The sequence below is a fragment of the Grus americana genome, chromosome 6, assembly GCF_028858705.1.
Source record: "Grus americana isolate bGruAme1 chromosome 6, bGruAme1.mat, whole genome shotgun sequence".
In the NCBI taxonomy this organism is placed as follows: Eukaryota; Metazoa; Chordata; class Aves; order Gruiformes; family Gruidae; genus Grus; species Grus americana.
The window spans coordinates 27713943-27729874 of NC_072857.1; the positions used below are offsets into that span (position 1 = coordinate 27713943).

Sequence of the window (15932 nt, forward strand, 5' to 3'; positions counted from 1 at the left end):
ATATAGGAGCACCATACTCCAAAAAGCAATATGCAAGAGTCAGGGCATTTTCTGAAGACAGTTGTTTTTGAGGTTTTTCTTTTAATACTATCAGAATCACTAGAAGTGATCTGATGAGAGGGGCACATGTCACTAACACTACCCCTCAGTTAAAGAAAGGCTCTGACTCAAGACCTCCTCAGTAGTTTCACACCTGCCTGTACTTCTATTTTTAGGGAAATGAGCACAAACACCACATCTGATTATTTCTTCCTCCCCCTACATTTAATTAAATCAAGGTCCTCGGAAATTAACTTGCATTACCACTTGAGAAGTAGTATAGTTTCTTTTATTCACCTTCCAAAATAAAGATCCCATCATTCAAGAGCATTAAGAAGAAATATGCTTTGAAAGGAGATCAGAGAACCTTTATAGGTGTCCTTTCAATCCCACTTCAGTTGAAACAGGCAGTTACTTACACCATTTCTCTCTTATTTACACAGACGGCATCTCTTATATTCTCTTGCCCAATCCAAAACCTGATAGGTAAAGCAGCAGTGTTACATTGACTTGCCTTTCGATACATTGGTGGTTAGAGGGGATGTTTTTTGGTTTTGTCTTTTTAAACTCCAAAGCTAAAAGCCTGCTGACACTGGTACAGAATCACTGTTTCAATAGGTTAAAGGAAGAACTGCAAATAATTTAAAACTCCACTAGAAAAGTTTCTGCATTTCAGCCTGAAGAGAAGAATATTAGAAGCAAGCACAGGATTAGATTATTTTTACAGGAGATATACTTCTAAGTTTCCTAGATGGAAACCACCAGCTTTTGTCTAGGCAGGTGTCAGGCTGAAAACGCAGTTAAGAATCCGGAGCTCAGCATGAAGCCATTCACTTTACCTTTGCCAGGTTAGATCCTCCTCCAAAAAGATGTTGCGGCTAGCTTTACGGCTCCCAACTGGTGTGCGCGGCTCGCCAGGATCCAGCACCGATACAGAACACGCAGAATCTGATAGAGCATTTAAGTCTTCTCCAATGGAGTTACTGTCTGTGGAGTGTGCATAGCTTAAGGCTATTTTGCGGCAGTAGGTGCAGGCTCGGAGATCCCCTATGGAAAGGGGAACCAGAGAGCGTAAGTGAAGAGGAACAAATAGTACTCTGTTCCTACAGGATCAGAGGTGTGTAGTAGTGGGAAAAGAAGGATTTCCTGTTTCAAAACCTCTTTGCATGTTTAAGTCTACTTCTCATATTGCCTTAAAGAGCAAAACCCCAGACAATTATACACTCAGGAAATTTCTCCAAGTCAAATGATGTGTAACACATGATTGGTGAGACACACAGGTTGCAGGGGCAGGGAGAGAGAGCACATGTGCACACTGAAATCATGGTACAACATGCCAGTCAGATATGACATACCAGCTGATGTCTGGAAATTATTACCTCCATCAGGAGTTTGGTAATCGGTATTTGACAGTTTCCCTCACCCTCAATTAGAACATGTGGCTCATTACATTTTAAAATACCATTAGTTAGCTTTTACTTGAGCACACTTTTTTGTAGTGAACATCCTTGTTAAATAGTGGCCATATTTATTTTGTCATCTTGGACGTAGTGTTGGTAAAAATAAGCAGGCGTGGCACAATCCACCATTGTGGATGAAGAAATTGGTAGAATTAGGTCCTGTGATTCTTTTTGCTTATTTCTAAGCCCACTAGAGACTTGTACAGCATTCTCTAGCAGATGCCAAAATCTAAAATGCAGTAGTCCAAACGGAGCTGAGCACACAGAGAACGCTCTGCTTCTCAACAGATAAACCCTACCTGTGTAGCCCATGAATTTTCCAGGAATTTCCTGATTGCAGCATCGACTACAGAAGATCTGCCCACAAAGTCGACAGTGGTGCCTTCGCCGGAAGGTGGTGAATTTCTCACTGCAGTCATAGCATTCTTTGCACTGGCTGTCAGGCATCCAGTACTGCTTCAAGTCACTGTCCTACAAGGGAAGGCAGCAGACAAAAAGCATTTTTTTTTTTTTTTGTAAATAAAAAAGCATGTTTAGATTCATGACTGCTTTGTAGACTGCGCACATGAAAAGGACAATTTCATATATGTGTGTGTATATGCACACTGTTGTGTATAAGCACACACATGCACAGAAAGTATTTTTTGGGTGGTTTATAGGGAGCTAGAAGGCTGAGGGAATTCTTAACTGTGAGAATAATTCTAGTAAGCCTTTGTCTTCTTGAACCAAGACTGAAGGAAAGCAGATAAAAATTATCATGAGCTGCAGATAAAGGTCAAGAAGAAACAAACACATGAAGTACTGATTGCTCTTTCCTCTCATTTGCCCCTAGCACATGACAGACCCTCAACTAGCACAGTTAAAAAAGAAAAACAAACAAAAACAAACCCCCCCACACAAACCCCATGCATTAGTTGAAGCTGTTATCAGGGGTAAGTCAAGTATCAGGAATTATTAGTGCAGGAAGATCATTTCAACAGCTAATACTGGGAAGTACTTTGAAAGGATTATAGATACATGTAAAAAGTTTTGTTATACAATCAAATTATTCAAAACCTCAGTAAACAGTTGTAAAACCCTGTGTCTGAGATTGATGCTGTTTCAAAACTCCAGATTAACTGCTAGGTGAAGACAACTGTGGAATACACATTCAGCAGATAGTGACATATACTGATTTACAGCATGGGTGCAGCCAGAGGAATTTTTGCCTTGTTTTTAAGACTTGAAAACAAAGAGTTAAAACTTCCATTTGGTGGTGTAGCTATAAACAAAGCAAGACAAATCTCTCAATTATGATTCTGAGCACATCAGTTACAATTACCATGGATGGATACAACTGCTAATGGTCACATGACAGCTCTGCCTGTGAAACACTCTTCGCTAGAGTTCTGTTCTGGCAATAAGCCTTTTCAGAGGGACTGAATACTCTGGGTTTTTCTTAGGAAGAGAAAGTGCTGCAAGAATTTTCTCAAAAAAAACTTAAGAAGAGAGTAACCACAGAAAAGAAAGGTGATCCACACTCTGATTTTCACAAAACCAAAAGGAAAAGCATACCCTGAATTGGGGGTTATTTTTGGATGTTCACAAAGTGAAGTTTGACATAGCTGCTAGACCAATTTTGAGACCAAAACAGCTATGATCAACACGACAACAATTTCATGCTGTCCTCACACAAGAAAACGTATACAGAAAGAGGTCCAAGACTGCTCAAGGCAAACTAGTGTTCAAGAGAGTCTAGAAATTAAGATGAATGCTAAGCTTCAAGCAGGGAAAGATGCAGTGAAGAGCTTTCCCAAGGAACTGCTGCAAAACTGCAGAGGATGCCAATTAACAGGTTTTGCTGTGGCTCCACATGATAAGCCAAGTCCCTGGTTCTGCCACACAGGGAGCAGCTGTTCCAAGCAGCAGTGCCTCTGCCCAACGCCTCTCCCATATTGCCTTGCCCCACTTGCACATGGCTGGGTGTTTAGAAACCCAGCCATTGCTGGTGACACCTTCCAGCTCTCTGCCCTGCTCAAGTCAGAGCCAACACTGATGACAAGAACAGCCTACAAGGAAGGGTTCAAAACAGCAGCCTGGCCCCCGTTAGAAGCAGAGGCTGATTAGAGCAGCACCTTCCAGGATCTGACACATGCTTTCTACAACAGTAAAGTGCTCTCCTGTAGACAGACCAAATCTACAGTAGGAATAAATTGTTGCCTGGAGTGACTCAAGACATGACTGCAGTCAGGGGCAGTGATGCATTACCATTTGTACAGAAGTCAGCATGTTGACTGCTAACATACTGCTTTCAGAGAAAGATCTAGTCATATTCATTTACTGCTGCATCCTGTCTGTTTGAACAGTTCTCCAATAGCTTCAAAGATGTCTGAAAATCTCCAGGGCCTTCAGAAGCTGCCACAAACTGAAATATTAGTAGGGACCACACTCAATGCCCCGCTTACTTCAATGAAAGGCTTTTGTTTCACCCTCAAAAATATTGCCCTTTCTACCAAAGCAATGTTACTCTTACAAGCAGAGTAACACTGGGAAGCTAAATGAGTTTACTCAGTCTACTGTAAAAGCTACCAAGCCAAAACCCTTTTTCCTCTTCATTCAGTTTAATTAAATGTACTTTTGCTTGTTCGTGTCTTGCTCCCAGACACAGCTATTTATATCATCACTTATAAATAGTTGTGGCTTCTTTTCTCAGCTAGATCCTCCTCTTAAAATGCATGGTCCAACACAGCAGAGGGAGGTGAAATTGGCAAGTCAGTAGCAACCACCAGACCTTTATCCAGCTGAATCAAAACTGATTAACAGGATAAGCTTTTCAAGCAAATACTGTGGTAATGATTCACCAGCAATAAGTAGCAGATTTAATTCATCCTCAGAATTCTCATTACTATTTGTGACAATCAGTGTGTTTCACCAGCCCACAGCCTTCAAGAGAGAAAACCATCAAGTAATACTAGATTGGGTAATACAGAAGTGTGAAGGAGTCTAAAATGAAAGCATCTGGTCCAGGTTCAAGAAGCTGAGCAGTTGTAATGTTTCACTACCACAATATGACAGATGTTTGATATGTCAAAAGTCAGCATCAACTTAAATCATTTCCCCTGCACTTACACAATGACTTTTTAGTTTATTCACTCATCCTTTAAAGGTCTGAAAAAGCCCCTGTGATGCTTCTAAAAACAAAGCTCAGAGAAGCTTAGTAAACAGCTCAGTTTCTGGATAGTTTCACGTACAAATCCCTCAGAAGAAGTACCTGGCTCTTCCCCTCCATAATTTCTTTGAGGCGCTTTAAAACGGTGCTGAGGCTTCTTAACTGAACTGCAGTTCGAGGATCATGACCTCCAGGAGGCGGTTCAACTTTCCTTCGATTGTCTGGAAGGGAAGGGACAGTAATATTCATTTCTTCCATGATACATCAACATTCACATCACAACACAAACCCCCATTAGAGGGAGATATGTTCACATATGTATGCAGTTTACAAAGTTAAAGTGCGTATCGCTTCTTGGCCTTGCACTCTTCTCCCCCAAAAGGAGTTTCTGATGCCAGATAGCTTGACTTGACTGGCATTTTAAATACCTCCTCTGTGTTTACAAGAACCGATTTAAGTTCTCTGAGAATGAAAACATCTTTTAAAGAAATGTTATTTTCAACCTACTACATGAATCTTGTAATAGTCTTTTAGAAATTACTGAAGTCTCATTTTAGAATGCCCTCTCGGATATTAATACTTACAAAATAATTGCAACGATATTCACATTCATTCTAGGACTGGTATAAGTCAATGCCTTAGCTTGACCTTATTTATAAATTACTACAGCAAGTCTCAGGACTCAATTGCTCAGTTTTTATTAAAAACAATAACTCAGAATAAAATGCATCTAGAAATTCCCATTTTTGAGGGGGTTTTGTTATTTTCTAAGAAAAAAGTTGTTGAGAACTTGTACAGTCATTCTTGATTAACTATAGCAAAGAGACTCCTGAATAAAAAGGTAATACAGTTAATTTCTTTCCTGTAAAACACCAGATTACTTTGAAGCATTGCTGTGCAAGTTGCAAATAGGATCCTTGTCTCCAGAAAGATCTGAAAACACAGTGCTGTATTTACCTAAACATTTAAACATTTTTAGCGTTGCTTTGCTACATAAACAACTTTTCTGAATAGTTTAAAGTTTCTTACCAGCTTCGCTGCTCTCCATCTGACTAGCATTTTATTTTGATTCCCCGTAGTACAGGAAGAACAGACATGGCTGCTTTCTGTTTACTGCTTTAGATATCACTGATGTCAGCGGGAATGCTGACAGCACTAGCAGAAGTGTATTAACTGTTGCCGTGCAGTAACAACTGGGCTATTCCTTTGTGTGCAGGAGATCAAAACCCTTAGAGCAATGTGATTAAAACTGTGGGATTCCATGCCTCCTCTTCAGATTCTTAGTAGATATTTTTAGTTAATCAGCCCACATATAGCTGCTTAATGATCCACAACAACAAAAGAAGCCACTAGAGGAGATGATTTTAAAGAGATTCTAGAGTGCTTAAACCCAGTTCTGCGGCTAGCCATTTGGAATTTATTTTTAAAAATTCAAAGAAATACACTTTTGGACAGACCAAGTTGAGTATTTTAGGGTGATTAAAGGGACTTTAATATTTCAAGAAAACATTGATAATATGATAGAAACCTTTGGCTTCTCCTTACTTCTAACACAAGACCTATGCTGCATTTACTTCCTGGACCTTCCTGCTCTAACTTTTGAGTTCAAGAGTATCTTCTTTCCAGGAATGTTGCTTCCAATTCAAAAAATTACTATTGGGCTTCCTGCTTAATTAGCTACAAATCTTGACAGGCAAGTGATTCCCAAAGTATGAACATACACAGCACTGAGGAAATGCCACAGGTAACTCCACACTGGTTCTCTGGTTAGTTAAATGCCCTTTGCTGTGTTACATAAAACAACGTCAAAAGGATGTCATCTACATTAGAAAAAGCATGCCATCAGGAGTAGGAGCACATGGCTAACCTGTTTATACTACAGAAGCTGACTGATTCTCAGATTAAAATTCAGCTGGCTCTTTTCCTTTTCAGTCATGTGATTTCTCCCTTTCTGGGGAAAACACACTGAATAGCAAGAATGTAAGAAGTTATCACTCCTGCAGTACAGGACACACTGTATCTAAAACACCATCTTTATAAGAGAATTCACATGTATCAATCTTAGGTCAACTCTTACTCCTGATCCGAATACCATTACTATAAATGCCACAGCCCTTTTCTCAGTTAATGCACACATGATTTACAGATGTATATGTTTTCAGCATTGTAACTGTATTTCCTTATTTCACCATTTCACCACCAAACTCACATTCTCTTCCACAAACACAGAAACTGTAAGAACATTTTTCTTGCTTTGCTCACATCATCATCCCAACTGCCATCAGTTGCACTTCTGAAGAGATTTCATATCTTCTTTTTATTTGAGCCCAAGAGGGTTGACCACACTTACACATCTAAGTAGTGATAAGCTTTTTTTAGTGCTCCTGAAGCAGCAAACTCAGTACAAGCTACCAAAACAACCCAACGACTCACACAAAACTGTACCAAAAAGAAACCTCACACACACCAAAAAAATAACCCACACACCTCACCAGCACAATTAAAATTACACACAAGAAATTAGGTTTTAAAAAATAAACTTTATTTAAGTGTTATTTCATCTGTTATGACAACCAGATCAGCTCCACAAACTTTTCCTTGTCACCGTCCAACCAGCACAAAAACTGCAGGAAATGAAGACAGCTTCCTCATGGTTTTGATATATAGAGTCCTTATACTTTCTCAGTCCACAACTCTACCATATCTTCACCCATTTACTCTTCTTCCCTAGCCAAACACTCACACAAGACAGTAATTTTTCACTTGATATAATTTTGCATTTAACAAGCAAAAGCCAGCTGCATCTCAGCCCTTCAATGTAACACACCAACATGAGTGTGGAACACATCTTTTCAGGACTACCAGTTTATGCAGCAATTGTGTGTTTTTCCTATCCATTCCCTTCCCATCTACATGTCCACTGAACAAAACCTCAATATACCAGAAGAACCCCATCTAGATTTCCAATTTGACTTATTTCTAACCTATTTATCCTTCTTAAGCTAAAAATTAACAGCTTAAAAAAAAAAAAAAAAGTCCTCATATTTCAACAGTAACCCTCACCCTAACTATATGTATTCATGGCTGCTGATCCTTAGCAATACCTATACATCCTCTGAAATACTATATGTTTTTCTCCTCTTTTTCCTACTCTCCACATCTGAACTGTGATCACTAGGAAGGAACTTGCAATATCATTCCAGCTATGATTATCTACTCAGTACACTCTTCTGAGTTCAGGCCACAGAAAGATTTGCTCAGTAAGTCAAGCAATTGTTCTGCATCCTCAATTACTGAGCCACCAAAATATCTTTTTCCAGAGTTCCTCTCATGACCCTATGTATTTTAGCATTCATTTTACAGTGAATGACAAGTCAAAAACACTAGGAGAACTACTTTGTTACAACTTAACTGCTAGCTTCAGTTCACAGGAAGAGAGCTGACCATACACTAACACAAGAGGTACAACAGAGAGCCTCACACGGTTTCAACAATAAACAAATACCCCCACCAGGGATACCACAGTTTTGCTAATACAAATCAACATGAATTGCTTTCTAGTTACTCACTGCCAAAGCATATAATTTCATATTCAAGTTGACTATCACAGTTCAAACATCACATCTTCCTCAAGTCACTGCCATACAAAGTACTGACATGAAAAGTATGAAAGCTGTCCTTAACTTCATTTTACAACATGCATTTTCATGTTCCAAAGCCTTTTTCAATAAAAAAGATGTTCTGGTAATAAGTCATGTTCTTTATGATTCGCAGTAACCACCACACGCTTTCCTCAGACCTTCTTCCCCCTCATATGATTGTTGGCCTTTCCTTACTCCTAGTAAGCTCCTTTGCCGTTCCCTATTACTGTCAGTCTGCTACAACTGTCTAACATTAATAATATTATCCTGCATGACAGAGTAACAAGCTAGAAGAGCTTTTACTACCAATACTTCCTCTCCAACCGGTCAGCATTTCCAGTTCTCCTTAAACTGGATTTGCAAGCTGTGACGTTATCTCAGCACGAGACTATCTTGGTTCAATCCAGCACCTTGAAAACACCCAGCACACACAGACACGTGCAGGCCAAGACACCCAGCTGGGCCCACTGTCTCCGCAGAAGTGACACCAGCTCCCCAGCACCCTACTCCAGCACATGAGAATGCAACAGATCTCCCCAGAGGGAGGCCACAGAAGTTGGCACTGGTTCTTCACCTGTACAACCCACAAAGCATCTCTGACGCAAGGCAGGCATCCAGCAGCCAAAAGCCAGTAAGGTGCTACTACAATGTTTTCATGTAAGCAGTCCTGAAGGGAAGCACACAACCGAAATCCTACATGTTTGATGCTAGACAGTTTCCTACAAAAGCTACCACCCCTCCATGTTGTTCTGCATTTGCAGTTGTCAGCCAGCATGGTCCCTGAGCAATGAGTGTATCTCCTGTGCAGACAGTGCAATTTAATGGACAGATGATGGGTGGGAGTCACATCTTCCAGAGCAATTTCATTCCATCACTGTTTAGAGGCATCAGCAGTCTTTTATTTATTTGTTCCTTTCAGTTTGCTTAAGCTTGGCATGTTATTTAAACTCAAGTAGGCTAGACAGACTTTTGTGAAGGACTTACGCATTTTCCTGCCTACGCTTGCCAATGTTATGAAGTATATGAGAAATGGCCAAGCCTAGAAAGACATTTACAGGCCTGCAGATACAAGGTTGCAAGACTACTCAACGAGATTAGACACCTCACTGTCACTGAATTGAGTGGGTGAACTTACCTACCAATCTAGGCGTGTCGTGGTTTAACCCCAGCTAGTAACTGATCACCATGCCACTGCTCGCTCACCCCTCCCCACAAGGGGATGGGGAGGGGAATGGGAAAAAAAAATCATGGGTTGAGATAAAGGCAGTTTAATAGGATAACAAAGAAAGAGAATAATAATGGTAATAACAATAATCAAAGAGCAAAATTATTTCTGCCTTCTGAGTACCAAACAACCTACCTCATCTAAAGGTTTCTAACCTGTAATCCCCAAACCTGTAATTTCCAAGTGATTTACAAGAGGTAACTAAGAATGAAGTAAAACAAATTGGCAAATCAGCCAAGAGCACACTGCTGTCCTTGGGCATTTGAGAAAAAGCTTTAACAAAAAAACAAAACCAAAAAGCAACACCACCTTAATTGGTTTGTTGTGACAAGTACAACTGAATAGCCAAACAGTACTAGAGGGCAAGGAGGAAGATGATGAATGTGTTCAACTAAGACAGCATGCAAATGACTTAGATGAAAATGTTAGTTAACTGTACTGGACTTCTGCCTGGTTACCAAGACTAGACATCTTTCTAAAAATCCCATTCACATTAACAACGTGTAAGATCTGATTTGTTTGCACTAGGTACCATACTCTTCAAAATACTGTCTTGCACAGGATTTTTACACAGCTTAGCAGTTTGCTCAAGGCTATCACAACTGGCTGTCAGTAACCAGACAGATCTCAAGAGGGACCCCTGCAATCTACTTCCTAGCTCTTCCAAATCTTCATAAAGCCATTACACAGTTGCACCTGCATCTTTGAAATCACATTCAATTTCCACTCCAGCTAAAAGAGATTCAGTATGGCATCTGGCAGTAGATCCAAGGTTAGGAATAAAAAAGGTTTAGACACAAGCTCCTATTCAATTGTCCTCAAAACAGCTACAAGCAAAAACCTGCATCTAAAACTCCCCTGAAGACACAAACATCAACCCCATTCAGACTGAGCTCTAAAGTAATAGTTTGTACGTGGCTGTTAAGAAACTGAAGTCCCTCAAGACAAAGCAAAAATTTTCAGGATCAAGGCTCAAGTGACTTTAAGATGTTGGATGTGTTTTGGCAGCCTCTTTTGTTCCAGACTTTTGTAATTGAAACAGCAGAGCCCCAACAACTGTGCCTTGCTGGAACATTAAGAAGGGTGGAGGGAACATGCTTCCGAGGTTAAAGTGCAACCTCACTAACAGAAGCAGTGTAGCCTGATAGCAAATTCTGCTATCAATCTAGACAGTCAACAAATCTTTGTTCACCTCCTTCCACCTCACTCTGAAGCATCCCAGCATGGCTAGTACAACACTCCCTTGGAGCACAAAGAGCTGAAATTACCTAGAGTTGTAGAAGATCTTCTTTGCAGCTCACCAGTCAGTTGTTTTTTGTAAGGAACTGGTGACCTCAGAGACTGAGCCCTGGTGGGATGCTGAGGACTGGACCAGCCACCACTCAACGCTTGTGGATCACTCTGTCCCACCTCTGCTCTCTCTGCTGCAGATGAAAGCCTGCCATCATCTGTTGACAAAAAGCAAGAAACCAACTGTTCAGACATGATAAAGAAAACCAGTAGTGCATGCAAAACTAAGGGTAAAAAACTCTCATAAATAGCTCATTTGGATCATTATTATACTTAACAAAAGACATAAATTTTTAGTCTGAAAATTACCATACAAAACATGGGAACAGGCCAGTATGTAGACCTTGCCTGTCAACGCTCAGGCCTAACATGAAAAGTGTCTAAAAAAAACCAAACCAGCATGCATGAATTATTCTTCCTATATGGAATAACTACAGTTCATTATCAGCTTCTGCCCTGAAGAGTTTTTCAGTTATGTTAGAAGCCAGCACTGAGGTCACATTGAAGTTACTGCAGCCTTTAATAAACCATCCTTTTCCATCAGAGGATCAAGTATAGACAGGTTCTCATTGATTCCAGTAACATGCCCATTTCATGTTTTCCCATTCTTTCAACACAATACTTTCCTGACTTCAGCTACATTTGTCAGAGACAAACAAGTGAAGGCAATATTGACAACATCTTATGTTATTTTCAATAAATTAATAATGACAGGTGATATTCTACTATGTAAACTAATAACAGTCATACCAAGTAATTATTTTTCATCCTGCATAAGAAGAGTCTGAACAGAGCTGTTTGCTTACGCAAAAAGCTACCTTGGCCCTTTTTCCCTAGCCCAAACACTGAAGAAGTATGCTCAGCAGAGCTGGATAATGAACAGACTAAACAAAAGCAGCTGACCAGTTTGCTATCTCCAGCAAAGAGATACACAGTTTTTGTACAAAACCAAGGTACATTCATTCACCACTCTTTGCAGTATATTTCTTTGAAACAAAAAAGAAAAACTCACATAGTTCTTTAAGAGCTTGCCTACTTAGAATATAAGTGTTTCATGATATATGTAGTACAGAGGCCAAAATCAAGTAGTACTTTTTAATATACAAAACTTTCACAACACTTCAAACCTCTTGATGGGGAACACTTAAGCCATGCGAATTAAGGGTGGACTTCCTGTAAATACACTGATTTATTGCGACTCAGCTGCCACTCTACTGAAGTTACAAGATGCACAGGAAGGTGAAGAGTGGAAGAAGTATGGAGTAAGAACTTGCATTGGGAGGACAGGCACATATTTTACTCTTATAAGCTTGCAGAGGGTTACTCCTGCTCTTAGCCCCAAAAACTTCATACAGGTAAAGGAAATCCAGATGCTCAGCTAAGCAGCTATATAATACTATCTGCTAACTGGCTGGTTTCAGACCTTCATGGGCAGCCACAGACTTCTAGCTGCAAGATGCTATCTATCTTCACCCACAGCAAAACTCTACTATGTCACCCAAAAGCAAGATGCAACATCCCTCACAAAGAGCTAACTGACCATCCATTTGGCCAACTGTCTGACATCACGCTGTTATATTCAGAGGTGTTTTTACAAGTTTATACGGCAGTAGAGGGCATCAATAAAACAGCATGCACAATCCACATGCACATTCCCCCAAGCACTTACCTTTGCTGAAACGGAAGAGATTTACAAAAGAGCTGTAGGCTGATTTAAAAGGAGGCTCATCCTGGTCAGGAGTCAGGGGTTTGAAGTGAGTGAGATGAGATGGACTACTAGGAGAATGAGGTAGATCACTGGTAGAGTCCAGTGTCGGAGACCGTTTCTCATCTGCGGCCATTTCACGTGCCCTGGAAAGAGTTCAGCAACATGCATTATATACAGGGTGGTGAAATAGAACATCTTCAGTCAACTGAGGAAGAGGTCTCTTGTTAGATGCTAGACGGGGAACACTCACACCACCTACCACAGACATCTGCTATTAGCACAAATCAAGAGTGCCAGAGTTAGGAACTCATGTACCCTGCCTAGTCATTGGCAAGAGATCAACATTTCTGCAGACAGCAATTCAGAGCTCCTAGTTAAACATCCAGAGCAATCAAAGTAAGTAAACAGCCACTACACTGTCTGATGACACACTCCAGTTGCTGTTTTATGGGAACTTTCAAAGGGAGACTCTGCATACGTATCACAAAGAAGTTTTAACTTCAGCCTAAGAGAAGAGCTGTCAATGCTGTGACTTCTGCAGCCCTTGCAACAAGAAAACTGAAGACAGGCACGCCTGAACAAGCACAAGACATACTCATTGTTTGGCCAGGTTAACTTCAAAATGAGAAATAGAATGAACTGTAAATAAAAGCAGGACTGAAAGATTAAGTTTGGTGGCACACTGCTTCCTTCCCCTTTGCACTACAATACAGGGCCTTGTGCAAGTTACCAGGGAAACAACCCGAACTGTGGTTTATTTGTTGTCAAATGTAACACCTCCAAACTTCCTTATTTTCAAGGGTAGCTACATTAAGGAAAAACAAACAAACTAAAAACAAATCACATTCTGTATTAGGGGAAGCCATACTTGTTAAGCCTACTTGCTGTGTACCAAAGCATTCATTCAGCCAAGAGTCATACTTTCCCACAGCCCATATTCTTTAACCTCAATACACACCTGATTTCTTCTACTACGCCTCACTAAGCCTGCACTTCTAGCCTGCTAAGCTAAGGTGCTTAGCACTTTTATCTTTGTTTAAGTAAGACTTAGTGAAATGTTTGACAGAGCAGGAACATGGGGAGCTGAGGGAACCTACAAGTGACAGCTGACTTTTACCTGTGCCAAGGATCAAAACTCTGTATGAGTCTACTTCCTGCTTAGCAGCCGATACATGCGCCTGCATGAAAGACCAGCTTCCAGTTTCCACAACTGCTCCCTAGAATCTACAGGTGTATTTTGCTGACTAGAACATTTTCTTCCAAGTTCTAAGAAGCCATACTAAAAATCTGTGCAGTCCAGAGAAAATCCACATGGTTGACAAGTGACACTGGAAGTGCTAACAAGCTGAGTGCAGCTCATATGACAAGGTTTGACCACTCCTACAATGAATGCACAAGCAATGGTATCTGCAAGTCAATCATATGACTTCTCAGTGGACTTTTGCTTGTTGCTCTGTATAGGAAGCGCCTTTAGCTCAGAGTTTCTCCTGATATTCATATATTCTTAAGAAAGAAATCAGAAAGACATCATTCACAGAGTTTCAAGGGAAACTTTGGTCAGGTTCTTTATGTAAGGTTGAGTCTTAGTCTGGAATGCTTCCGCATCTCTCTCCCCTGTAAGCCACGGTATTTTTTGGTGTTCTTTCAGCAATATTATTCAAACAACAGATGATTTGAACATGCTTAAACATTAGAGTTCACAGAAAATGCCTTCAAGAACATATCTTCAGGCAAATTTGGAATTGTTTCTTCAAAACTTAAAGCAACTGATAACTTGCTTTTTAAATGTTGAATGTACGACAAGGCTGTGTTCCCACACACACTGACACTTTAAAAATGCCATTACTGAGTCAATCAGAAGTTTTATAGGAAATTATGTTCACCTCTCAGCAACTGACTATAGCCTGGCAAGACAAAAAAAAACCCACAAGGAAGTCTCTGAACTTGCATATATCATATATGTGATTCTGGCAAAATAAACTTTAGCTTCAAGGGAAAAAAAACACACAGTAATTGCTTCTGTGACAGCAGTACTAGCCTAATTAAAACAGATTGAAGAGCACTGCACTGGGCATTAGCTCCAGAAACACCTGGATTTTCTGTGTTGCACAACACATCAGGTATGGAGTCTACCACCCTTTCTCAAAGTGCTTTAGTTCTCCCACTAAAAGGGACACACACACCAAGAAACATGGAAATAGTCACTTATCTGTATACTATGGGAAAACAGAAAGCAAGGCACACATATCAGTCAACAGGCACAAAACCAGACTGCATCTTCCTCAGGATCCCTACCAAACAGCCACAGGGAATATATCTAAAGCCACTTTAGGCTGCAACGTCTTCAGCAATCACCAACTCATCACTGATAAAACACAGAGTGCAAGTAGGGGTGCGAACCTCCACACACGTTCAGCAGTTACATCCAGAACGGCTCCGTGACAGCCTGCACCCCGCAAAACTGACCACAACCGCTCAGTACCAGAAGGGTCCAGGCACTCCTTGTCACTTGGATGGTACTCCTAAGCACTTGGGTAACACACCCCGGGTATAAAAGCCGAACAGTCCTAATTTAAACATAACTGCATGCCACACACTCTTTACTTCCAACGTCTGCGCCAGAGCTGCGGTGACTGCTTCTTTCCTCTCTGTAGAGGAGACACCTCTCCCTCCCTCCCCCCGCCAGACACGCACCCACCCGCCTGGGATGGCGGACCCGGAAGACCACCTGCGACGGGAAGGAGAGAAGGAGGCAGCGGAAGGCTGCGGAAGGCTGCTCGCAGGCAGCGGCCACACAGCGACCCCCGGGCCGGCCTAGGAGCACCGCCATCAGCCGCTACCAGGAGCCAGGCCCCACTGAGAGGCCTCACGCACCCCAGGGAGACACTACCGCGAGCCCACGCGAAGCCCGAGCAGGATCGCCCAGTCCCGGACGGGCTGTCCTCACCTGCTCCCCGCGGGTGCCGGTACCGCCTTGGGCCTGCACCCTACGCCGGCACCGCCTCTCTTCTCCCGCCCCGGCTCCGCGCCGGCCCGCTCCCCCGCCCCGCCCCTAGCAACCCGCCGCGCTGCCGCCAGCCCTGCCCAATCGCCCGCCGATGGCGGCGCTCCTCACCGAGGCATCGCCAATCGAGGCTCCGCGCCAATCTACCCGCCAGCAGCGGCCGTTGGGGCGGGGCCACTGGGGCGGTGTCCTCCGTACCGCCTGCTCTGCGGGCACCTCCGCCCCCGGCGCTTCTGCGGCTCCGCGCTGTGAGGAGGCTCGTCCCGGGCGTGGCAGTTCCAGGCTGCCACAGCGGGAGCCGCCGCCAGCCTGGAAGCGGAGGGAGCCCGGCGAGGAGGGTGTATCCCCACGGGGCTCCTCCCCCGTTCCCACTCCCCGCCTCGCCCCGGCCCCAAAGGGGCGCCCTCTCCCGCCCCT

The 15932-nt window shown here is 42.2% G+C and overlaps 1 protein-coding gene across 8 annotated transcripts in view; it reads right to left on the reverse strand.

Annotated features, from left to right (window-relative positions):
* PIKFYVE (phosphoinositide kinase, FYVE-type zinc finger containing) overlaps positions 1-15932 on the reverse strand; it is a 68765-nt gene that overhangs the window by 52172 nt on the left and 661 nt on the right. For 3 of the 8 annotated variants that reach the window (XR_008577770.1, XM_054830802.1, XM_054830800.1), the window contains exons 2-6: positions 12473-12654; positions 10782-10961; positions 4750-4868; positions 1799-1970; positions 879-1086 (exon numbers count right to left, since the gene is read on the reverse strand). Coding sequence is in view for 7 of the 8 variants with exons in the window: in XM_054830802.1 (XP_054686777.1) it covers positions 879-1086; positions 1799-1970; positions 4750-4868; positions 10782-10961; positions 12473-12654 (861 nt within the window). In the remaining variant the exon portion in view is untranslated. The other 5 variants (XM_054830805.1, XM_054830804.1, XM_054830803.1 and 2 more) reach the window with 4 other exon arrangements.